The sequence below is a fragment of the Moschus berezovskii genome, chromosome 18 (genome assembly GCF_049115385.1).
Source record: "Moschus berezovskii isolate FMDL1 chromosome 18, NW_MosBer_1.0, whole genome shotgun sequence".
Lineage (NCBI taxonomy): Eukaryota > Metazoa > Chordata > Mammalia > Artiodactyla > Moschidae > Moschus > Moschus berezovskii.
This window is the reverse complement of record NC_142477.1, coordinates 59,744,289-59,771,063: the sequence shown is the minus strand read 5'-3', so window position 1 is coordinate 59,771,063 and position 26,775 is coordinate 59,744,289. Positions and strand designations below refer to the sequence as shown.

The 26,775-nt window shown below is 37.2% G+C and overlaps 1 protein-coding gene across 1 annotated transcript in view; it reads right to left on the bottom strand.

The window, feature by feature from the left end:
* Positions 1–26,775, bottom strand: part of ZSWIM6 (zinc finger SWIM-type containing 6) — a 224,657-nt gene that overhangs the window by 12,738 nt on the left and 185,144 nt on the right. Inside the window, exons 5-9 of the mRNA XM_055422014.2 lie at positions 13,393–13,572; positions 5,981–6,157; positions 5,566–5,712; positions 2,797–2,943; positions 1,475–1,735 (exon numbers count right to left, since the gene is read on the bottom strand). Coding sequence (XP_055277989.2) covers positions 1,475–1,735; positions 2,797–2,943; positions 5,566–5,712; positions 5,981–6,157; positions 13,393–13,572 — 912 coding nt within the window. The remainder of the gene's footprint in view (positions 1–1,474; positions 1,736–2,796; positions 2,944–5,565; positions 5,713–5,980; positions 6,158–13,392; positions 13,573–26,775) is intronic.

Genomic DNA, 26,775 nt, shown 5'->3' with positions numbered 1-26,775 from the left:
AAGTAATGAACATGAAGACATATAGATAAGTGATGAACGGGTATCAGACACTATCAACTTTGAAAAGCACACATCCTCTTCTATTTCTTCAGGATAATGAAAATCAAAAGGCAGTTTACCAAGAGTTACTAAGACCCAGCATAAAAAAAACTGCACTTCTAAAACATATAAATGTAAAGTGTATTTAATGAAAAAAAAAATTTTCAACTAGATCTTTAGCTTTGGATATATAAGAGAGGTTTTGAAATGCTATTTTCTCTAAATCCCTTCCTTAAGTATGCTGCTGCTGCTGCTTAAGTATAGCCATTCCAAATATAAGACTAAGAAACCATATTCTATGAGCCTATCAATCACAGAGAATCCCACAAAAATAACACACATGTACTTGAGAGATGGAAGCAATTAAAAAATTCTGACATCTCCCAAATCTGTGTAAAAGACTGCTAATGCTAAGTTGCCTCAGTCTTGTCTGACTCTGTGTGACCCCATGGATTGTAGCCCACCCGGCTGCTCTGTCTATGGGATTCTCCAGGCAAGAATACTGGAGTGGGTTGCCATTTCCTTTTCCAGTAAAAGAGTAGGCTACCACATTAACTACACTTATTCTTGACAAGGAAAAAACATTAAAAAAAAAATCAGTCAAAATTTGGGGATTTGTCTGTTTGGCTCAGATGGTAAAGAATCTGCTTGCAATGCAGGAGACTGGGGTTCGATCCCTGGGTCGGGAAGATCCCGGGAGAAAGGAATAGCTACCCATTCCAGTATTCTTGCCTGGAGAATTCCATGGACAGAGGAGCCTTGCGGGCTACAGTCCATGAGGTCACAAAAAGTTGGACATGACTGAGCAACTAACATTTTCACTTTTCTCTTGACCTTACAGAAAGAAGAAAACTTGACTTTGCCTTAGAGATTCTATGAAACTTTTACCTTGATGAATCTACACCTAATGAATTTTCTGAAATAATTAGCACAGTGAAAATTCACTTCTGCAGTTGTTGGTCCTTTATCAACAAGTGCAAATGACACGTTCAAAATCCAGAAGTCATGTAACAGCCAATAATTTGGAGGAATGCCAACCAATTTCCATTTTATTACTTAATAGATCAAAGGAATATGGCTACCAGTCATAAAAGAATATGGCTACCAGCAATAATTCACTAAATATCAAATTTACATTTATCTCAAGAGCAACAGTCTAAACAATAACAGTCCTTTTTAAAGTTTGTGACATTCAAATAGGGCTCATTTCTAGCAGGCTCATTTCTTACATGATCACCTAATAATAAACATCTAAACATCTGTACTTTTTTATTAAGTGATACTACTCTTTGGAAAATGAACATGCCTATGACACTCAGTGACCATACCAATTAGGATAACTACTGTATTAAATGTACTCAAACAGTATTCCCAACATAAGAAAGCAGAATGCCTAAATAAAATCGGCTAAACAAGTGGAGAAGTTAACAATTACCTTCTAATAGGAAGACTGCTTGCTTGCGAAAAATTTTCACCAGTGTGTCATCCAATTCAATCTCCTGAAGCTTGGAGATGAGCTGTTCCTCATTGCGGCAAACCTTCTCCTGTGTGTACAGCCCATCAGGCATGACCCGCTGCTGTCCCAGCCCTATTAGGGCTACTTCCACGGCCAGCGTTAGGTAGGATTCCCCTTCTTCTAGGAATTTGTGTGCAGGTAGATGCTGGTATTCCAGAGACTTGCACTGTCCTATATTCTCTGTCACAGAAGAAATCAGAGTTCAGAAACTACTTTTGCAGATGCTCTGACAGGCACAATCTATTAATATTTTACCCAGAACTCATAAACCAATTATTGACTTAGCTCCAAGAAAGCTGGAAAACCATTTTTATTAGGATAAAGTATATAGTTTTCCAATATCTTTTAAAAAATGACCATCAATTGACTAAATGTGTATGTTCTGGGGGAAAGCATAGTACAAATATTTTTCTCTCATTAAAAATGAGTCACCAAAGAAAACCAAAAATCTAAGAAGAGATACTAAGAATACTTAACAATAAACACATTTTTGATTAACCAAGAGTAAAATTACATGATGACTGTTATAGTTACCAATTTTTTAAACCCTAGAATTGAAAAATTTTTCATACTTTTACCGCAATGTTATAATTTATAATAAAAACAGTAGAGAACACATCATATATGTAACTCAATTTCATGGTCCTTTTTGTTATAAGAGTCATTAGTTGTCAAAAAAGAATGATTCTTTGAACATTGTCTTATCACTGTTAAGGTGCTTCTGTTTAGAAATTCTTAACAAACTTCAACTGTCAAACTCCCAAGGAAAGTGGATTCAAGAGTCATACCCTTACCCTCCTGATAGAGTTTGGGTCACCAAAATCCATGAGGGCAACCACCACAGGGTAGGTAATTAACTCTCCAAGCTAATCTAGACATGGGAGCAGCAAAGGTACAAACCTTCTTCCCTGCCATATCCTTATTTTATATCTTTATGCTGGAAAATAGTAAGAAACACAGACAAATTCTTGGATATACAATCACTGATTAGAAGGGAATGAATATTTTTAGGTTCTTGACACATGCTGCAAACTGTCAACTCCAAGACTCTTCCCAGTTTGAGAAGCCTGCCTAAAAAGTGGGAGTGCCATTTCCTGCTAACTGCTAGTCCTGTTAACTGTATGGATTCATAAAAGAAACAGTGAAGAGCAATGACCAGTGACGAATGCCACTCAGGGTTAGTGGGGGGAAAGGACATGAGACAAGCGTCAGTGTCTTACTGTTTTATGTTTATTTTTTACCTGTGCAATCTGAGAGCACAGGGAGGCTTTCGTCGCCAGTGCGGCAGGCTTCCATAAGGCTGCTGAAAAGTGTGCCCACGGGGTCCAGGGGGTGTCCAACCCAGCCCTCCAGATTGGCTATGGAGGTTATGCTTTTATGGGGTAGCTCTGTGTGAGAAAAGAGAATTGAGATATGAAGAGAAGCAGAGGAAAGAAAGGCTTTACCGTTTAATAGCAGCATCCTCACAAATACTACATTCAATTCAAAATTCCTCTTTAATTAGAAAACAAGGTTTTGTAAAACCCCAACTTGTGAACTATTTTTAAGTTCTAAAGGGTCATCTGTGAATCAATATAAATGGTGTTAACTGCCCAGGAAAGCTCTCAAACATCTATTTAATTCATGTGTCCCGAGTACTAGGTTGACATTATTGTTTACACTATTAAATTATAATGTATGAGGAAAAACGAATTCCAACTTTTCACCTGAGAAGCTAAGGACAACTATCCTCACCTCCTAGGAGTGGCTTTAAAGAGAACTAAGAATTCCCCCTGGAATTATCATTGGCTAACTAACTACAACTTTATTAAGAAGATATTCTTCTCATTGAGTCATCTAAAATAGAGTCTAAAGAGCAGCTATCCTCTGGGTCAGACTTGAACTCCCCTATCACCTTATAAGAGTCTTCCTTATCATGGATATGTAAGCCATTTAAGAGAGAAACTTTTCCACAAAGGGGAACTACAACAGAAGATAACATAATTTGGATGGAATGGATCCTTTTCATTTTCTTCATGGAATGTTAGAACTTCAAAATTCTCAAGTTAGAGGGCTGAGAAAAAAGCTGCAAATACTTTAGGATATACTCCATTACTGTAAACAATGCAGTACTTTACATGTAAGTGTTTACTAAAATAATAAATAGTAGCAGTTCATTCTTGAAGGAAAGTACAATAAAAACTACATATAATATAAAATAAACAAGAAAAATACTGGCTTGTAAATAGCTAAAGAGCTATTCCACAAGTTCAATATTCCTTTAGAAGTCTTCTGTTTTGGACTACCAACTATTAGTACATAAAAATAAAGCACAGCCTGGCACAATGTATTACAATGTATGGAAACTAAGTACTAGATTCCATGGAAGGGTCTTTCCCTTAAATTTCTGTCACTGGCTTTTAATATACACAACCAGGATGAAAACAGAAACATGAGTGTTACTCTCAGTAACACGTCTCTCTCTCTCTCTATGTATATATATATATACATATACACACACACACACATATATATGTGTGTATGTGCGTGTGTATTAGACTGACTGTGGCAATCATTTAAAAACATACATAAATATGGAATCATTATGTTGTATACCTGAAACCAATGTTGTATGTCAATTATATCAATTTTTAAAAAAGTGACATATGCCAAATATTATTGAAAATGTACAAGATATTTTATTTACTAATCTTGGCCCCATAAGAAATAACTGCTACAGCAGTTTGGAATTGTAACAGTACAAAAACACCTATTATTTGAATATGGGGAAACAAAGATAAAGTAGGGAAAGATATATAGATATGAGGTACTAATAAAGAATAGTCTGAATTTAAAATTTTTGTTATGTAAAGGATAAAAGAGAAATGAGTCTGAGAACTCAAAGGCAGTTATTAATACCTTAACATGTGTTTCAACTTAATCTACATGAACTAACATTTTTACATTTTGTATTTCTTAGATATTGTTAACATTTAAATTAAACTCATTTTAAAAACATTTTTTAGTAAATAGCAATAAAGTAAAGTTTCAAAACTCCACTGATCATCAAGAGCAAGCTGTCCTGTTGCAGTATAAAAATACTTCACTCTCTCTTAGCCTATTTTCATCCTTTTCAACTTTTCAGAGTCAAATGCCTCTTGGCCATATATTATATGTGTTTAGGTGAAGGGAGAGACTTCAGAAAAATTTTGCAAAGGGCCAAGCAATATATTTTGCAGATATATCTGGTAACCAGTGATGATATGATGAACATGAAGAACTGGACCAAGTAATGACTTTCAGGGATATCACATTGCAGTCCTATCTGAGCTCCCCCTTTTTTGGTTCATGTGGTAACTTTGGAACTTTCTTTCATCAAAAAATGATTGTTTGTTAGTTAATGTTTTTAATACTTATAGTAAGAGGATATAAAATATTACAACAGTCTAATCTCCAGCCCACTTCAACTTTTGATAATTTTCAGCTATACCCTAGATGTGTGGATAACTGCCCAAGGAATAAACTAAAAATATAAGCCAAAAAAATCACAACTAAAACTACTTCTCTCTGAATAAGATATAAAATTCCAGAGTAAAAACAAAACAATCATACCAAAGAAAAATAAAAAAGATCTACATGTACAGAAGAAAAAGAAGCACATGGATTAATCAGAAAAGCATACATAAACATATCTGGTTAACTTGCATTTTAGGTAATTTAGATATACTACAGTAAAAAAAAAACAAAAAACAAAAAACAACAACTTCCCCTTTAAAAAATTAACTTAGGAAACTAAGAAACTTAAAAAAAACCAAAAAAACAACTTATGTTTCACAACATTCAACCAGAGAGGGAAAATGCCTAAAATTTGTCACAGATTAGCTAGCTATTAAACATTTCAAGAGTGGTGAGTGAAGCCATCTCCATGGCTCTAATTTTAAAAGCTCTCTCCCCACCAAAGAGCATGAAACCTAGTGACATTATCACCAAGAATCCCATTCCAATGGAAACAAACTCCTTCACACATTCACCTTTTTTCTGAGTTCGGAACATTTCCAACTGTTTCTGTTGCTGTCGTCTTAACGTGTTAACAATAGCTATTGCTAGTCTCAGTGCTTCTCTGGGGTACCCATGAGAACGTAATGCATCCACTCGTGCACAGGCTGTAGGAACATGTTCTAAAACAGAAAGTTAAGGGGGGAAAGTTGCCATTACCAGATATATCTATAAAAACAGGATTTAATAGTAAGATGTTTCCCCCCAGATACTATTAAAAAGACACAAGAAACCATTTCTGAACTTGGATTTGAATGAAAAACTCCTATTGCCAAGCATTCATCCATCTCCCATTGAATCCCTCAACTCTCCACCTCCCACTCCAGTAATGCTATAGAAACTAAACAAAGAAGTAAGTCATGGAAATGTCTTTCCGGTTTGGCCACTTACCATGCCAGAGGGGCCACCCGTGGGAGTCAAAGAGGGAGTTTTCAGTGTCGTCATGGTAACAGTAGTTGGTGTATAGGTCACTGCTGATAATGTGCTGCAAGTGGCTATCCTGCCAGTGGAGATCGCATGCTTCGATGGCTCGGGTGAACACTGTCCGATGTGGCCTGTTCGATGAATCTGTTTTTTCCACAATTCAGAAAGCTGTGTCAGCTATGATTCACACGTCAATAAATCAGTCTCATACCATACCATTCTGTGGCCAGATGTTCATGAACACACCCACACAGACTGTCCTGCACCCCCTAAGCAGAAGGATGGAGGGTGAAGAGTCTCATGTCCTAAGTACTAGGAGGCAAATCAGCCCAAAGAGCCACCATTCATTCTCTTGTTTTATCAAACACACACACTCTGCAGCCATCAAAGCTAAGGTTAAAGGCGTCCTGCAAAAAGAATTGTCACGTCTAGTTTCCATGCCAAATACACTGAGAGGAGGCACTCAGCACAAAAATCACAGGAAAACTCACTGCTCCCCATTTCTGAGGTGCTGTGGTGGGCTGCCCTGATGGGATCAACAAACACTATGCAAGAGATGAGACACCAGCCATGGAACCTTTCAGGAAGATGCAATCAGCCTTTAAAAATATGCAGAAGGGTTGTGCTTTTGGTTGTATTTTTTAACTATATTGTGCGGTTTTGCACAATTAAAATTATTATGCTTCTTGGGATATAATGATGAAATGGCACTTTATATCCCAAAGGGCATAAATGCATATATTTAACATTTCACAAAGCCACACAACATAGCTACAAAACAAACCAGCGCACTTACCTTGCCCTACAGGCTGCCTCCTGACTCCCGTGCAGGTTCCATGACTGGTGTGATGTCCCCAGCATAGTGTATGCCAGGGCATCACAAAAGAGCAGAAGCACACACTCCGAAGAGGGTTCAAGTTTCAGGACCTGACGGAGAAAAGAAATGTTTGGGGAATAAAGGATATTCTTACCCCAACTTCTGGGATTATTCAGTTCTTCTGGAAAACATGGTTCAAATTCTACTTGCCCTCCCAGCCCTTGGGTCCCAAACTCCAGACTTACCTTCAGCTGTGGCACAAACCTTAGAAAGAGCCTCAACTGACAATCAGAGTAACAAACTATTTTTATTTATGGGTGCTTTATTTAGCTCAAGTATCACCCCTCACTGTTCTGAGATTTAACTAAATGAGAAGTAAAATCTGGAGCTTCCTTAGCTGGTAAAGTTTCATCTTCCTGTCCTTGGAGCTTTGGCTAAGCACAGACATAAAGGAAATCATAAAAATCAAAACACACCTGAATCAAGAAAAGCTCTGAAAACTTATCCAGACCAAACCCTCTATTTTGCTGATGGAAATGAAAATCGAGAGACGAAAAGTGACTTGCCAAGGTCACACACCCAGGCAATGGCAGTCAAGATCAAAACACAGATAACCTCACTCCAAATTCAGCTATGTCAGCTGTTCTGAAAGGTTTTTGAATGGTCTTTAACAGAAAGAGACATTACTTCAGCTTGGTCTCAGGTGGACATAGACAGCTGTACTTGAATGGCAGACATATAAAAATGCATGGATGACAGACAATTTGAGAGGCATAAGCATTGATGTATCTGTTCTGGCCCCTGCCCAGGCTGCCTGTTAGGAGCAGACAGTGTACACTGTACAGGTGGGGAGACAGGACCTTGTATTTCAAAGCCTTTGGAACCTACCAGGGCTGTTTTCCAGAGCAGAATAAATATAAAGAAACTGATTCCATGACTTCTTACAGTCAATCAATCAAAGATTCCAAAATCCAAATCACACATAAGTGTTAAATGGCTGTGCAATTTCATTTAACTCAAATCACAGAAATAGATTTTAAAATTAAAAGAAGACTTTAAAAGAGGGATGACCCAGAGGGAGGATAAAGGGAGGAGGGAGGTGGGAGGGGGGTTCAGGAGGGGGAACTTATGTAAACCTGGGGCGAATTCATGTCAATGTATGGCAAAACCAACCGATATAATATTGTAAAATAATTTGCCTCCAATAAAAAATAAATTACTTAAAAAAAATAAAAAAAATAAAAGAGCAACTTAGTATTATGCACGCACTAAGAGAACGCACTGGTCATAGCAAACACCCTCTTCCAACAACACAAAAGAAGACTCTACACATGGACATCACCAGATGGTCAACACCAAAATCAGATTGATTATATTCTTTGCAACCAAAGATGGAGAAGCTGTATACAGTTAGAAAAAACAAGACCAAGAGCTGACTGTGGCTCAGATCATGAACTTCTTATTGCCAAATTCAGACTGAAATTGAAGAAAGTAGGGAAAACCACTAGACCATTCAGATATGACCTAAATCAAATCCCTTATGATTATACAGTGGAAGTGAGAAATAGATTTAAGGGATTGATAGAGTGCCTGATGAACTCTGGACGGAGGTTCGTGACATTGTACAGGAGATAGGGACCAAGACCATCCCCATGAAAAAGAAATGCAAACAAGCAAAATGGCTGTCTGAGGAGGCCTTACAAATAGCTGTGAAAAGAAGAGAAGCGAAAAGCAAAGGAGAAAAGGAAAGATATAAGCATCTGAATGCAGAGTTCCAAAGAATAGCAAGGAGAGATAAGAAAGCCTTCCTCAGTGATCAATGCAAAGAAATAGAGGAAAACAACAGAACAGGAAAAACAAGAGATCTCTTCAAGAAAATTAGAGATTCCAAGGGAACATTTCATGCAAAGATGGGCTCGATAAAGGACAGAAATGGTATGGACCTAACAGAAGCAGAAGATATTAAGAAGAGGTGGCAAGAATACACAGAAGAACTGTACAAAAAAGATCTTCACGACCAAGACAGTCACGATAACGTGATCACTGACCTAGAGCCAGACATCTTGGAATGTGAAGTCAAGAGGGCCTTAGAAAGCGTCACTACGAACAAAGCTAGTGGAGGTGATGGAATTCCAGTTGAGCTATTTCAAGTCTTGAAAGCTGATGCTGTGAAAGTGCTGCACTCAATATGCCAGCAAATTTGGAAAACTCAGCAGTGGCCACAGGACTGGAAAAGGTCCGCTTTCATTCCAATCCCAAAGAAAGGCAATGCCAAAGAATGCTCAAACTACCGCACAATTGCACTCATCTCACACGCCAGTAAAGTCATGCTCAAAATTCTCCAACTCCCAGATGTTCAAGCAGGTTTTAGAAAAGGCAGAGGCACCAGAGATCAAATTGCCAACATCCGCTGGATCATGAAGAAAGCAAGAGAGTTCCAGAAAAACATCTATTTCTGCTTCATCGACTATGCCAAGGTCTTTGACTGTGGATCACAATAAACTGTGGAACATTCTGAAAGAGATGGGAATACCAGACCACCTGACCTGCCTCTTGAGAAACTTGTATGCAGGTCAGGAAGAACAGTCAGAACTGTACATGGAACAACAGACTGGTTCCAAATAGGAAAAGGAGTATGTCAAGGCTGTATATTGTCACCCTGCTTATTTAACTTATATGCAGAGTACATCATGAGGAACGCTGGGCTGGAAGAAGCACAAGCTGGAATCAAGATTGCTGCGAGAAATATCAATAACCTCAGATATGCAGATGACACTACCCTTATGGCAGAAAGTGAAGAGGAACTCAAAAGCCTCTTGATGAAAGTGAAAGAGGAGAGTGAAAAGGCTGGCTTGAAGCTCAACATTCAGAAAACAAAGATCATGGCATCTGGGCCCATCACTTCATGGGAAATAGATGGGGAAACAGTGGAAACAGCGTCAGACTTTATTTTTTTGGGCTCCAAAATCACTGCAGATGCTGACTGTAGCCATGAAATTAAAAGACGCTTACTCCTTGGAAGGAAAGTTATGACCAACCTTGATACTATATTAAAAAGCAGAGACAATACTTTGCCAACCAAGGTCCATCTAGTCAAGGCTATGGTTTTTCCCATGGTCATGTATGGATGTGAGAGTTGGACTCTGAAGAAAGCTGATCGCCGAAGAATTGATGCTTTTGAACTGTGGTGCTGGAGAAGACTCTTGAGAGTCCCTTGGACTGCAAGGAGATCCAACCAGTCCATTCTAAAGGAGATCGGTCCTGGGTGTTCATTGGAAGGACTGATGCTAAAGCTGAAACTGTAATACTTTGGCCACCTCATGCGACGAGTTGACTCACTGGAAAAGACTCTGATCTTGGGAAAGGTTGGGGGCGAGAGGAGAAGGGGATGACAGAGAATGAGATGGCTGGATGGCATCACCGACTCTGTGGACATGAGTTTGAGTGAACTCCGGGAGTTGGTGATGGACAGGGGGTTGCGGAGAGTCGGACACGACTGAGTGACTGAACTGAACTGAACTGAAGAGAATGAAAGTCCTATCTGTCTACCTAATCCACTGTGGTATCAATTCCATTAAAAAACTTAAAATCTTAACTTATCGCGTCTTTATGTGACTGTAAGATCATAGACATACACAGAAGACACACACCAGACCTTTTACAGTGGTTGGCTCTTAAGAGATTAATAATACCAATTATAACAAAAAAAAAAAAACAACTAAATACCGTTTAAAAGAAAATATAAGATATAAAGCTCTGTAATAGCACAGCAACAAAAAATATGTATAGAGACAATGACTTTAAAAAATTGATTTGATTAAGTATCAAAATTAATTGGTCATTTTTTTTTGGCTACTCAGCATGTGGGATCTTAGTTTCCCCAGCCAAGGATCGAAACTGCGCCCTCCGCAGTGGGAATGTGGAGTCGTAACCACTGAACCACCAGGGAAGTCCTAGTCAGTTTCTTTTTTTTCTTCTTTTTTTCTGGTCAATTTTTATCTTAGATATTTTATGTTTTTAAATTTTTTGTAATAGCACAGAAAACAGAGAAACAGATGATCTGAAATGATTAGAATGATAAACACACAAATTTGTGGTAGCTCAGCTGGCAAAGTAGGATAAGTAAAGGGCAACCCACTCTAGTACTCCTGCCTGGAAAATCCCATGGACAGAGGAGACTGGCGAGCTACAGCCCATGGGGTTGCAAGAGTCGGACATGACTTAGCAACGAAATCATCATTATCAGCTGGTAAAGAATCCACCTGCAATGCAGGAGACCCCAGTTCGATTCCTGGGTCAGGAAGCTCCCCTGGAAAAGGGAACAGGCTACCCACTCTAGTATTCTCAGGCTTCCCTGGTAGCTCAGAGGGTAATGAATCCGCCTGCAATGTGGGAGACCTGGGTTCAATCCCTGGGTTGGGAAGATCCCCTGGAGAAGGGAAAGGCTACCCACTCCAGTAATTCTGGCCTGGAGAATCCCATGGACAGAGGAGCCTGGTGGGCCACAGTCCATGGGGTTGCAAGGAGTTGGACACAACTGAGCAACTAAGCACACACACATACAAAATAACATTAGCTTTTTCAATCAAAAAAGATAAAAAAGGCTCCCAATTCGGGTTTATTTTAAAAATAAATGCTACTCTAAGGGTGTGGATTCTAATGCTGTCAATTAATTCTAACAAACAATCTCAGTGAAGACAGGGCCTGACTTGCGCTTCACATTCATTCTGATGTGCAAACACATGCAGTTCTGCCCGTGGTCTGTACCATGTACACCCTTCCCCCACCTGCATGGCGGCCGGGCTCTGCGGGCCACCAAAAGCTCTCCGCTAGCCAGTCTGCTCAGCCCGCCAGCAGAAGCACTGCAGGCTGAGCACCAGAGCCCCTCTGCAGGTTGTCTCTCCTGCCAGCCCCTCTGGAGAATATGGGTGTTCTAAAAGGAGGAGCCCCATTGCCTTGAGGCACAGCAGCCATAAATACTGCCCTGAGAAACTAGTCCTGACTGCATATCCCTGGGTCAAACCATAAATGAAACTGTTTTATCTGGAGATTGGACCACTTCCGAAGAAGTTTTCTAAAGCCTATGGAATAGTCAAGTTTAACCAAGGGGAAAGTAATCAAATGGAAAGTAAAAGTACACTGTAAAATGTTAGGATGGCAGCCACGAAGAAGCCTCTAAATATAATAAAGAAGAGATCAAAGATATATTGCCTATGTAGATGTAACCATCCTTTTCCTAGCAATTGGAAGACAATAAATGTTGAATTGTTAAACTTGAACATTCTGAGCCTCTACAAAAAAACTTGGGGTATAAGAGGCAGATTTATTTTCTTTGAAATTATTAAATAAAATCATCATGGGCAATAAAGATGTGACAGATTTCAAATACTGAATTCCCAAGGCAAATATCTCTAGACAAAGGAGAGCCAGACAATCATCCTTCTCAAGGCCTGAAACCTCTTTTTGATTGGACAAATCCCTATGGAATAATACATATTATTCTCTCTCTGTAGAGACAGAAAACACTGTGCTAACATCACATTTCATACTCAGCACTGTCCAGGTCTTTCTAGGAGTACCAACTACAGATGGAACCTGCACACACTGAAAGACAGTCTTGATTCCTGAATCCTCCTGATGTCATTTAACTCCCATCTTGCATATATCATCAATGTAAAGTCTTGCACATTTTCTCAAAAAAGGGGGAGCAGCAGCACAAAATTACACAAAAACAGTTGACAGTGAATGACATTTTTATTTGCAAGAATTAACTAAATATTTGGACGTGAAAGAAGAAAATCTGTCAGGAGCTAGCAGGGACAATGAGGGCAAGAAAGACTTTTTTTAAGATGAGAAAGACTTGACCTGAATGGGTGGGTCCAACAGAGAAAGAGAAACTTAAAAAAAAAAAACACACACACAAAAAACACTAGAGAAATGAGAGAGAGAGAGAGGTACTTAAGAGGATATTTGGAAATGCCTGGGAGCATTAGCTGCCAAAGACTGGAGGATACTATTAGCCTACAGTAGGTGGGAGCAAGTATGCTAGACAGTCCTTTCACAATAAAGAATTTTCCTGGTCTGAATGCCAGCAGCACCCCATTCCCCTGTAGTCCCAGGAGTTAAATGTTTACTTGCTTCATTCTAAAACCATGAATTTTTAACTGATTACATAGCATAGTATCCCAAATAAGAACTGCCCAACACATAGAATAACAGTTCCTCAGGTCTCTCAATAATTTTGATTTACATAGTAATTCACTACCCCCATAACATGATTTTTTTTAAATTCAAACTAAATAATTAGTATGCAATTTTACCACATACTAGTACATGTAAGTATTACATCCATCTGTATTCTGAGAATATGAAAAAAAATCATAGAAAGATCTTGCATAAAAATTAAAACACACACACACATTCACGTCAAAACATTAAGTCCATGAGTTACAGGAAGTTCTTAAGTAAAATAATGTTTCCAAATTTATTGTAAGTTACTCTTATAACCATAGATGCACAATTAAGTAAGTACAAAATGAGCAGATTATCACCGTGGACTCACCTTGGTTGGCATTTGCACCCTGAGGCAGAGCATTGGTTAAGTTGGGTAATTCACTGCCATGATTTCCATCTTCCCATGGACAGACATCAACACCATTCCACTTTTTTAGCTGTTTTAGCCAACTGGCCTTCTGCTCCAACTTGCAGTGGGGATTTAAAACTATACACATCCACAGAGCACCTAATTTAAAGGGAGAGAGGAAAGTAAATTTTTAAAAATTTACAAATGTCCAATCCTAATAGTTAATGGTAAGTCATTTCAAAATGGACCCACGTCTGCATTTTTATAATGCAATTTTACCTTAGTCCAAGCAACAAATCTCATAGAGAGGTTAATGTAGTAAAGGGGACAACTGAGCCCAAATTTGAACCAAAGAAGCCAAATACTGTTACACATAAAGATGAGAGATATTTCAAAGGTGATTTTAATCACCTTCCTACTTGTGTGACATTTTGGATGAAAGTCAATTCAGAACACAAACTTGAGGACCAATTTCTTACTTTAATTTACAAGCAGAGTTTATTCATGGGTGCTTTAATAAACTACTTTAAAAGGTTTTTCTGTACAAAAAGTAAATTTATTCCTAAGATTACCTTTTCACAATAAAATCATAAAGGTTTAACAATGGACACCAACAAACTATTTCCTAATCTCCTTATAAGCTATTCCAGCTTTATTATGCCTGTTCATTAGTATGAGAATCTATATATCAACAGATCTTTCAAAAATAAATTTACTTAAATATACTTCCCTAAATGATTTAACTAGTAACTAATCTTTATATAAATGAAATCACTAAATTTGTCTTTTTGTGAATGAAACCATTCAACATTTATCAAAAGTTCACTTGCTTTCAAACAAAAAGACAACCTATGGCCTCAGATAAAATATTTGCAAACAATGCGATGAAGAAGGGCTTAATTTCCAAAATACATAAATATCTCATAGAGCTCAATATTTTAAAAAATCTCAGAAAATGGGCAAAAGCCCTAAATAAACATTTCCTCAAAGAGTACATGCAGATGGCCAACACGATTCCAGCACTGCTAACCGTCAGAGAAACGCAAATCAGAGTTATAACAAAGTATCGGTTCACAGGGGTCAGCAAGACTGCCATCTAAAAGTCTACAGAAAATACTGGCTAGAGAGGGTGTGGAGAAAAGGGAACCCTCCTACTCTGTTGGTGAGAATGTTCCCTGGAGGCTCAAGTAAAGCATCCGCTTGCAATGGAGGAGACCTGGGTTTGATCGCTGGGGTGGGAAGATCTCCTGGAGAAGGGAATGGCTACCCACTCCAGTATTCCTGCCTGGAGAATTCCAGACAGAGGAGCCTGGTGGGCTAAAGTCCATGGGATCACAAAGCGTCAGACACGAATGAGTGACTCACTATGGAGAACAGTATGGAGGTTCCTAAAAAACTAAAAATAGGGTTAACATATAATCCAGCAATCCCATTTCTGGGCATATATCTGGAAAAGACAAAATCCCTAATTGAAAAAGATACATATAATAGACAAGACATGGAAGTAACCTAAGTAACCATCAACAGATGAGTGGATAAAGAAGATGTGATACACACACACACATACCTACATGCATGCACACAAAGGAATATTGAATAAAAGAATGAAATAATGCCATTTGCAGCAACATGGATGGACCTAGAGTCTATCACACTAAGTGAAGTAAGTCAGACAAAGACATGCTATACAGTAACAGTTACATGTGGGATCTAAAGGGTATTACAAAGAAACTTAACTGACAAAACAGAAACAGATTCAGACACAGAAAACTTAATCACCAAATGGAAAAGAGGAGGGACAGATCAGGAGTATGGGACTAACAGATATGCACTACCATATATAGAACAGATAAACAACATGGATTTAACTGTATAGCACAGGGAACTACAGTCAAATAGCTTATAAATACCTTAATGGAAAATAATGGAAAATGCATGTATATTTTTATTACACACATATATATATATATAAAGCCAAATCACTTTGCTATGCACCTGAAAGTAACACAGTATTTTAAAGCAACTATATTTCAATAAAAATGTTCACTTGTTATCAAAGGAAAAAGCCATAATGAATTTAGAGGGCACACCTCATAATTTGAATAAGTAAGGTACTGATAAATTTATCATTGCTTTCTACATTCTTCAAAAAGGTAGCTAATTCAAGCAAATATTTCAGTTTTAAAAGTTTTAGAACTTAAAGTTTTGTGAATTCCCTAGTGGTCCAATGGCTAGGACTCCACACTTCCAGTGCAGGGGGAATGGGCAAGATCCTACAAGCCACACCGTGCAGCCAAAAAAAAAAAAAAATTCAAATTTTGCTTTATTAATTTCAAAACAAGACAGATACCAGTACTTCAATGCCATTCACAACACTTTTTCTTTGAAATAGTGAATCTGTGTTAATTTTAATCAGTTGTGTTAACCAAGGGACTGATAAAGGTAACAATGGTCTGTTTGTTTTTTGCTTGTCCAAAAGAGATACTTTACATTCTTTCATATTTAAAACTAGCAAGTTAGTAATTTAGTGAATGTGATATTTTAAGTATCAAATAATGTCTGATATTTATATCGAAACGTTTGATATTTATATCAGAAAATAAACATGGCTACAACCTAAGCCACAAGTGTTTACATTTCTACATTTTAAAATGCCAATCAGAAACAAAATGTGATAGATCAAGATGAAGTAAAGCCCATTATGACTTATCTCTTCCCATAATTACAACTAAAAACTGGATAAAGTTTAAAAAACAGTAATAAAAAAGTATAAAAAACTGAAAAATAAACAACAGCAACTGGTTTGTGGAAATAAAACTTGATTGCGAAAAGGGAAATCCCCTGCCACTCAGAAACTAGACAGGGAGATCCTTGGATATCTGGTACAAAAATAGGCACAAGTACTGTCATACCTCATGTGCCTGAGACTGAACCAATGCAGCAGAGCATCACCCCAAGAAGGTGAAACTCATGGTCTGAATATATCCAACTGATTGTATGCTTTAAAAAAAAAATTTCTCTGGAGGATTATAATAGGAACTTAACTCATAATATTTAAAATAATCAGGATCCAAAATTACTTGGTTTACAAAGAAAAAAGGGAAATGCGATCAATTCCAAAGGGAAAAACAATGAACCAGATGTTAGAATTATCAGAGACTTTATGCAACCATTATAATTATGCTCCATCAGATGAAAAGAAAGAAAGTGAAGTGGCTCAGTCATGTCCGACTCTTTGCAACCCCATGGACTGTAGCCTGTCAGGCTCCTCCACCCATGGAATCTCCAGGCAAGAATACTGGAGTGGGTTGCCATTTCCTTCTCCAGGCGATATTCCGGACCCAGGGATTGAACATGGGTCTCCAGAGAGGCAGGCAGACTCTTTACTATCTGAGCCACCAGGGAAGGTAAGCACTATTGACAGAAGTGAATATGAACTACAAAAAAAGACCTAAACAGAAATGTTAGAATTGAAACAGTATCTGAAATAAAAACTCACTGGATAGGATTAATAGCAGAATGGATATGACAGATATAAATGTTGGTAAATTTGAAGACAGAAATGATTTCATCTGAAGAAGGGAGACAAATAATCAGAAGGAAACAAACAGAGCCTTAAGACAGGTGAGAAAATATAAAAAGTAACATTTGTATTATTGGAGAGCCAAAGAAAATGAGCATAGATACAGAAAAACTCAAAAGAAATAATTACTGAAAATGTCCCAAAACTGAAGTTAGGAATTTACAGATCAAAGAAGCTGAGCTAACCAGAAAACGCATAAACTCAAATCCATGCCCAGTGATAATTAAAATCACTGAACACCAAAGATAAAACACTGAAAGCAGGCACAGAAAAATGAAATACTGTATAAAGCTGCTGCTGCTGCTGCTAAGTCACTTCAGTCGTGTCCGACTCTGTGTGACCCCGTAGATGGAAGCCCACCAGGCTCCCCCGTCCCTGGGATTCTCCAGGCAAGAACACTGGAGTGGGTTGCCATTTCCTTCTCCAATGAGTGAAAGTGAAAAGTGAAAGTTAAGTCGCTTAGTCGTGTCCGACCCTTAGCGACCTCACGGACTGCAGCCTTCCAGGCTCCTCCATCCATGGGATTTTCTAGGCAAGAGTATTGGAGTGGCTTGCCATTGCCTTCTCTGGTATAAAGCAGAATGACTCAAATAATTAGTGATTTCTCATTGAAAATTATATAAGACAGAAGACAGTGGAACAATATCTTTAAACTGTTAAAAGAAATATAAATATCAACCCAGACTTGGCAAAATATCATTAATGTATGATGGTGAAATGAAGGCACTGTCAGATCAGGAAAAACTAACAACATGTATTGTTTATGAGACTTGAAGATATTCAGAAAAATCCCCAAATATTTGGGAATTAACACACTCCTAAATAATTAATCAGTAAAAGAAATCACAAAAGAAAACAGAAAATACATTGTTCTGAATGAAAACGCAAACAAAATATTTCAAAATTTGTGATGTACAGCTATAAAGAGTTTAGAAAGACAATTACAGTATTAAATGCTTATATTGGAAAAGGAGAGAAGATTCAAACCAATAATCTAAATATCCAACTTAAGAAACTAGAAATAGAATGAGAAATCAAAGCCAAAGCAAGCAGAAGGAAGAAAACAGCAGATCAGAGATCAATTAAATGGAAAACCACCCCCTAAATTTGTTCAATGAAACCAAAGCTAGTTCTTTAAAAAGATTAATGAAGCTATAATCAGTCTGACTAAAAATAAGACAAACTGAGTATCAGGAATAAAAAAAGGGTACATCATTGAAGATCCTAGAGACCTTAAAAAGGTTCATAGAGGAATACTATGAACAACTTTATGCCCATAAATTCTATTAGATGAAATGGACAAATTACTTGAAAAATCACAAACTATTTCACAGTTCTCTCAAAAAAAATAATAATCACAATAGCTTTAAATAAAAAACTCCAACAATGCAGGTCTAAATGTTTCTCTGGAAAATTCTACCAAACAGTAAAGAAAGAACACCAATTCTATAAAATAGCTTCTAGAGAAAAGAAGGGAATGGTTTTCAACTTATATTATGAGGCAAGCATTGCCCTGATATCACCAGACCTCCCCCCCCCAAAAAAAAACCACCAAGTAAATATTACTACATAAATAAAATAAAACACTGCAACAAAATATTAGTAAATCTAATAAAGAAATACCTGAAAAAGAAAATTGATCTATATGTTCAACATAAGCCTACTCAAAACCCCAGCAGGTATCTGTGTACATACTGACAAAAACAGAGAATAACCAAACAATTTAAAGAATAAAAAATTTGGAGGTCTCCCCAGCACCTGATTCTGAGACCTTCTAAAAAATTAGGGGTAATCAAGAGAGTACACGACTGTGAAATAACAAGTACATATATCATTGTAAAGATCAATTCAAGGTTCAAAGTCAATTCAATGGAGAAGAGATAATTCTTTTCATAAATAGTGCTACAACAATTGGATATTCACATAAAATCTACTTAACTCTATAATGTGCAGTTTGTTAATAAATCTATAGTACACATTTTGTTAAAAAAATTAACTCAATTAACTTACTAAAAATTAATTCAAAATGGACCACGGACTGCAGCCCATCAGGCTCCTCTGTCCATGGAATTTTCCAGGCAAGAATACTAGAGTGGGCTGCCATTTCCTACTCCAGGGGAATCTTCCTGACCAGGGATCGAACCTGCACCTTTTGTGTCTCCTGCATGGCAGGTGGATTCTTTACCCCTAGCACCACCTGGGAAGCCCAACCATAAAACTTCTGGAAAACATTTCTGTGACCTTAGGACTAGGCAGAGATAATCTTATTAAATATCAAAGCATACTTATGAAAGATAAAATTTACCAAGTGGATTTCATCAACATTGAAACTTTTTGTGTTACAAAACAACAACACAAAGAGAATGAGAAGACAAGCCGCAGATGGGGAGAAATGCGTGCAAATCACACATCTGACAAAGAACTTGTATCCAGAGGATGTAAAATCTGCTCAAAGCTCAGTAAGAAAATAAGTAATTCCAGTACAAATGGGCAAAAAAATTTGGAAAAAAACACTTCACTAAAGAAGATATACAGATGGTTGAGGACTTCCCTGGTGGTCCAGTGGTTAGGAATCCACCTGCTAATACAAGGGATATGGTTCAACCCCTGGTCCAGGAAGGTCCCTTTAAGCTTGCTCTGGAGCTCACATGCCACGTCTACTAAAGCTCACATGCCCTGGAGCCCCGCCCTAAAACAGTAGAAGTCACCACAATGAGAAACCTGCACACTGCAACTAGAGAGTAGTTTCTACTTGCTGCAACTAGAAAAAGCCCGCACGCAGCTATGAAGACCCAGCAAAAATAAATATGTAAAAAATTTTAAAAGATACACAGATGGAAAACTGATGAAAACATGCTAAACATCATTAATCATTATGAAAACGGAAACTGTTGCAGATGACAGGATACTATACATAAAAAATCCTAAGGATACCACCAGAAAACTATTAAAGCTCATCAATGAATTCAGAAAAGCTACCGTATACAAAATTAATATCCAGACCTGCTACATTTCTATACACTAGCAATGAACTATCAGAAAGAGAAATTAAGGAAGCAGTCTCATTTACTGTCACATCAAAAAGAACAAAGTATCTAGGAATAAATCTACCTAAAGATGTAAAAAAGACTTCCCTCATGGCTCAGATGGTAAAGAATCAACATGCTGCTGCTGCTGCTGCTAAGTCGCTTCAGTCGTGTCCGACTCTGTGTGACACCATAGACGGCAGCCGACCAGGCTCTGCCGTCCCTGGGATTCTCCAGGCAAGAACACTGGAGTGGGTTGCCATTTCCTTCTCCAATGTGTGAAAGTAAAAAGTGAAAGTGAAGTCGCTCAGTCGTGTCCGACTAGTAGCGACCCCATGGACTGCAGCCCACCAGGCTCCCCTGTCCATGCGATTTTCTAGGCAAGAGTACTGGAGTGGCTTGCCATTGCCTTCTCCAAAGAATCAACATAACCCTACTCAAAACCCAAGTAGGCATCTGTGTACATACTGACAAAAACAGAGAATAACCAAACAATTTAAAGAAAACAAAATTGGAGGTCTCCCCAGCCTTGGGTTGGGAAGCTCCCCTGGAGAAGGGAATGGCTACCCACTCTGGTATTCTTGCTTGGAGAATTCCAGGGACAGAGGAGTCTGGCAGGTTATAGTCCATGGGGTTGCAAACAGTTGGACAGGACTGAGCAACTACCACGTTCACTAAAGAGGTAAAAGACCTGTACTTGGAAAACTGTAAGAGGCTAATGAAAGTAATTGAAGATGATACAAACTGATGAAAAGACAACATGTTCTTGGATTGGAAGAATTAATATTGTTAAAATGACTATACTCCCAAAGGCAATCTACAGATTCAATGCAATCCCTATCACAATTCCAATGGCTTTAGTATAAAAACACAAAAGACCCCAAATAGCCAACACAATCCCTGACTTCAGACTATACTATGAAGCTACAGTAATCAAAACAGCATGGTACTGATATAAAAACCAGACACACAGATCAATGGTACAGAGTAGAGAGTCCAGAAATAAACCTATGCACTTGTAAATCACTCTACAATAGAGGAGACAAGAATATAAAATGTAGAGAAGACTGTCTCTTCAGTTACTGGTGCTTGGAAAACTAGACAGCTACATGTAAAAGAATGAAATCAGAACATTCTCTCACACTATGTACAAAAATAAACTCAAAATGGATTAAAGACCTAAATGTAAGACTGGAAACCATGAAACTTCTAGAGGAAAATACAGGCAGAACATTCTTTTGACATAAATCATAGCAGTATTTTGGGGGGATCTTTCTCCTAAAGCAAAGGATATAAAAGCAAAAATAAACAAATGGGACCTAACTGAACTTCAAAGTTTTTGCACAGCAAAGGAAACCATTGACAAAACAAGAAGACAACCTACTGAATGCAACAGAGTATTTACAAATGATAAGATCAATAAGGGGTTAATAGGTAGCATATATAAATAGCTCATACAACTCAACATAAATATAACAAATAACTTGATTAAAAAGTACGTAGAAGAACTGAGTAGGTATTTCTCCAAAGAAGACATACAGATGGCCAACAAGCATATGAAGATGTTCAATAGTACTAATGATCAGGGAAAGGCAAATCAAAACTATAATGCGATACCATCTTGCACCTGTCAGAGTGGCTATCATCAAAAAGAACACAAATATTTAACAAATGGTGTTGAGGATGTAGAGAAAAAAGAACTGGCATATACTGCTGGTGGGAAAACAGACTGGTGGAATACTATGGAAAATATTTATTAACAGTATGGAGGTTTCTCAAAAAAAAAAAAAAAAATAGAACCACCATATGATCTAGCAGTTCCACTCCTCAATACATATCTGAAAGAAAACAAAAACACTAATTCAAGAAGCTATCAGTTCAGTTCAGTCGCTCAATCGTGTCCAACTCTTTACGACCCCATGAATCACAGCACGCCAGGCCTCCCTGTCCATCACCAACTCCCGGAGTTCACCCTAATGTTCATAGCAGCATTATTTACAATTGCCAAATATGGCATCAACAAGATAAGTCCATCAACAAAAGAATGGATAAAGATGTAGTATATACACATAGAATGGAATATTGCTCAGCCATAAAAAAGAATGGAATAGTGCCATTTGCAGTAACATGGTAGACTTCAAGGGTATTATGTCAAGTGAAATAAGTCAGAGAAAGACAAATACTGCATGATAGCACTTACATGTGAAATCTAAAAAAATACAATAAATTAGTGAGAATAACAAAGAAAGAAGCACATTCACAGATATAGAGAACCAACTGTTAGTTACCGGGGGGAGAATGATGGGAAGGGGTGTTACAGGGACAGAGGAGGTAAGAGGTACAAACTGTTATGTCAAAAACAAGCTACATGGATACACTGTTCAATGTGGAGAATATAGCCAATATTTTATAACTATAAATGGACTAGCTATAACCTTTAAAAACTGCGAACCACTATAGTGTATACCTGTAACCTACACAATATTATACATCAACTATACTTCAATTAAAAAGCAAGGACTCTGTGGGAGAGGACGAGGGTGGGATGATTTGGGAGAATGGCATTGAAACATGTATATTATCATATGTGAAACGAATCACCAGTCCAGGTTCGATGCATGACACAGGATGCTCAGGGCTGGTGCACGGGGATGACCCAGAGGGAGGATAAGGGGAGGAGGGAGGTGGGTTCAGGAAGGGGAACTCATGTATACCCGGGGTGGATTCATGTCAATGTATGGCAAAACCAACCAATAATAAAAAAAAAAAAGTTAAAAAAAAGCATGAGAAACCATTACTATTATTATAAAGGCTAAAATTGTAAGGATTAAAATTAGAAAAAGAAATTTTAAACCTGAAAATACTGCTGGCAATCAGAATGTCCATAATTGCTGCTGTGAGTGCAAAATGATACAGGTGTCCTGGCATATTGTTCAGCAGTTTCTTATTAAACATTTAACATACGACCCAGCAATCCTATCTCTCAGGATTTGCCCAAGAGAAACGAAAACTTAGGTTCACATAAAAACTTTCCAAGAATGTATATAGCAGTTCTATTAGTAAATGCAAAAGACTGTCAACAACCTGAATGTCCTTCAACTGGTGAATGGAAGAAAAGACTGTATATTCATATAACAGAATACTACTTAGCAACAAGAAACAGACCATTGAAATACACATAACAACTCAAATGCACTATACTAAGTGAAGGAAGCCAGAATCAAAACTGTATATATGTGTACACACAAGTACACACACTTTATTCTTCCATTTATATGACACTTTGGAAAAGGCAGAATAAAGGGACAGAGTAGACTACAATGCTAGGGACAGGGAGGAGGTGATGAAGGACTAAGAAGTGCTGTGAGGGAATTTTGGGAGGCGATATAAGCATTCCACATCTTCACTGATCACAAGCCTCTAAGCTTTTGTCTAAACTCAAAATTGCACACTAAAAATTTCAGGTGTATACATGCTCCAGTTAAAGCATCTGTTTTACAGTACTGTTAATTTTACTGTATGCAACAAAAAATATTTTTAAATTGCTAATTAATATATGGATCAAACAATTTTATCTATTGGTATGCAAAGTCCTAGTTATGAGTGTCCTCTCTGCAGAATTTCTCCACAAGTCAACGGACATCAGTATCTTATTAACTATGCATTTCCCATGCCAAGAACCAGAAAAATCAGCTTCAAATGAAACAGGACTACATAAAACATGACCTCACACCGTCACAAAGCAAGGGACAAACCAAAGTAGTATCTAAAGAACCTGTGACAGCTTTCCCTATGGCACCCCACTGGAAAATGAGATACAACTTTACCAGGCTTTAGATTTTGAACTGATGGACAACATAACAACACAAAAAGATACATGGCAATAATTAAATCTAATGAATGCTATATACTGTATCAAAAATTACTATTTATAAAGCTATACTGAATTCATTTTCTAAATCATAGAATTATCTTTTAAAAATGAAATTATAATATTCAACAGATGTTTCAGAATTAAGAACTTTTCATATTTTTCTGCCATGATGGGTTTTAATATTATAATTCTATTACTCTTAAACGAACATCAGATAAAACTAAGATAAAAAAGTTGCTCTAAAATAGATGCAGTGGGAAGTTGCTGTTTAACACAGGAAGCTCAACCCAGTGCTCTGTGACAACCTTGCAGGGTAGGATTGGGAGGGTGGGAGTACACTTATGGCTGATTCACATTGTTGTATGGACAAACTAACACAACATTGTAAAGCAATTATCCTCCAATCAAAAAAACAAGGAATTAAAGCAAAAAAACAAACAAAAAAATGTTCTGAAAGATGTGTTGTAAGACTAGAAATTTCATTATCAGGTTGTTAGTAAAGAATCATGGTCATGTGTAAAAGGGCAAGTAAATTAATATTGACAAATAACCTGGTGTAAATGTCTATTCAAAATAAGTTTATTTTAATGTGCCTATTTTGTAATTTTAGAATTCTACATTTCTTTCCACCTGTGTGAACTGTAATTTATTTTGGAAATCAGCTTAAAAGCACCCACATGCCAAATAAAAGCTAAGAGTTAATTTTGAATTAAATGCAAAAATTACATATCTTAACATATATATGTATCTCAAATCTACTGTTTTTCACAATTCAATTTTTTTTCTTTTTAAAGATATAAGTGCAATACAAAGTTTTAAAACTAGAATCAAAAACCAAATTTATCCTAAGCACTGTGTGGTTTTTCTGAAGTAACTCAAAGATAAAATTAGGAAAATACTAATCAATGTATACAATGCTAAAGGACTGATTGACTTGCCTATGAAGGATGTGACAAGGTGATAAGGATCCAATGAGCTTCACTTTCACTTGGTGAAAACACAGAGTTTACAGAAGCTAGCACAATACTGACAAAGCATATAATTCCACTTTTTAAAAAAGTTCCTTTGAGGAAATAAATGTAGGAATACCAATTAAAACTTAAATTAAATAATCATTATCACTAATAGTTACCATTTCTTGGGTGCCTATTGTGCTATAGGACCTATATTAAGGGCTTTACAAATGTTTTTCATTAACTTACTACAATAATCCTTTATGATCAGAAATAATACACCTACATTAAAGATGAGAAAACTAAAATGCAAATGGATTACAAGATCTTAAAAACAAAATGTTAAATACTCTTGAAAACTTTCAACAATGATTTCTATGATTTGAGGAAAACTTATAGCTATAAAACTAGATTTTCATGCTTACATTTCTTTAATAAGAAAATTTCCGTTTCAGAATGAGAAAAAATTTTAAAGCCAAGCCTTTATTAAATTGCCAGTTACGTTCTTTTATTGCTCACCTCCCTAAAGAGAGGTTTCATCTTGAAAGGATGTTCTTAATGTTAGATTCAGGTTCAGAGCTATAATAGATATGGTCTTTTATCTGAACAGTCACCACTACAAAAGCTGTAATTAGCCTTAATAACCAAGTTAACCAAACTGAGTAAGTCATCCGCCAAATTTTATTAGAGTCCCACTTTGAGCATTTATCTCCTTTCCTTCCAACATACTCCTGAAACATTTGTAGCTTTAAAAATAAAGCTCTTTGATGATTAAACACTTCATTCTGCTGTCCCTCAGAAATATAAAGCCTTTTTAAAGGACTCAACCAAAAACAGGACACAGTACTCAGTGAAACTTAGCATTTCCAGCACCTAGCAGACAACCCAACATCTAGAAAGTATTGCCGGTTCTTTCACAAAGGACACTTAATTATTTGCTATGAATTACAATGAAAACAAATTCAATACTTCTAAATTGCTTTCCTAGCTTCAATGCCTCAAAGTATATAAAAGCAATTATCAAATCACTGGTGTGTGCATCATTCAGTTTCTGAATTATCCATGGCACATTGCAGCTACAGTTCAGTTTCTTCTCCACCACCCAGTATGCTTTTACTCTCCTTTCCACTACTCCACCTAATCTGCACTCGGTGATCTCAGCAAAAAGATGCACTGTAATCTACAAGCCAAAGTAAAGCAAAATGAGGAAGGCAGCTCCCTTGAGATGAAGGAAAACAAAACCTTTTTTCTTGCACAAGGTGAATGGTTCCATACCACTCAGTGGTCTTAAATCTGTTTATATCCTACACTGACCCAAACAGGCAAATAACAAAGACAGAGATCACACAGAGGCAGACGACAAATCATCACAAAGGCCTTTTTAGTCACTTTTGTATTTCATCAGTCACACTGTCAATGGATAAGCACACACGCTCCCAGCAAAAGAGGGTAACAAGAATTAATGAATTCTAAATGACCTGAAGGCCAGTTTTGTCCATTAAATTTTCGATGTACAACCATCATTTTGTCCCACATACCCAGTGTTTTACACTTCCAACCAGAAGAAATGTTTGATCAACAAACTTTGATCTGGAAAGCACAAGATATGGATTACCAGCCATAAGACCTTGGGCAAGGCCACTCTGTCTATCTGTGGTGGCAGTTCCTGATTAAACAACAGCGTAATAATTTCTACCTACTTTGTAGAGCTTTTTACACTAATATGTGTAGAAATGTTCTGAAAATGCAGAGCTCTACCCAGCACCGAAAGGTGCACTCCAGCAAACTCAGTGTAGACGACTCTGACGTTGTGGAAATTGAGACTCAAAAGATGAAAACAGGATTGAAGGACTCCACTTGTGATTCTCTGAACACCCTTAAATATTTCTACATTTAGTAAAATTAAACAATTAAGAGCATATTAAA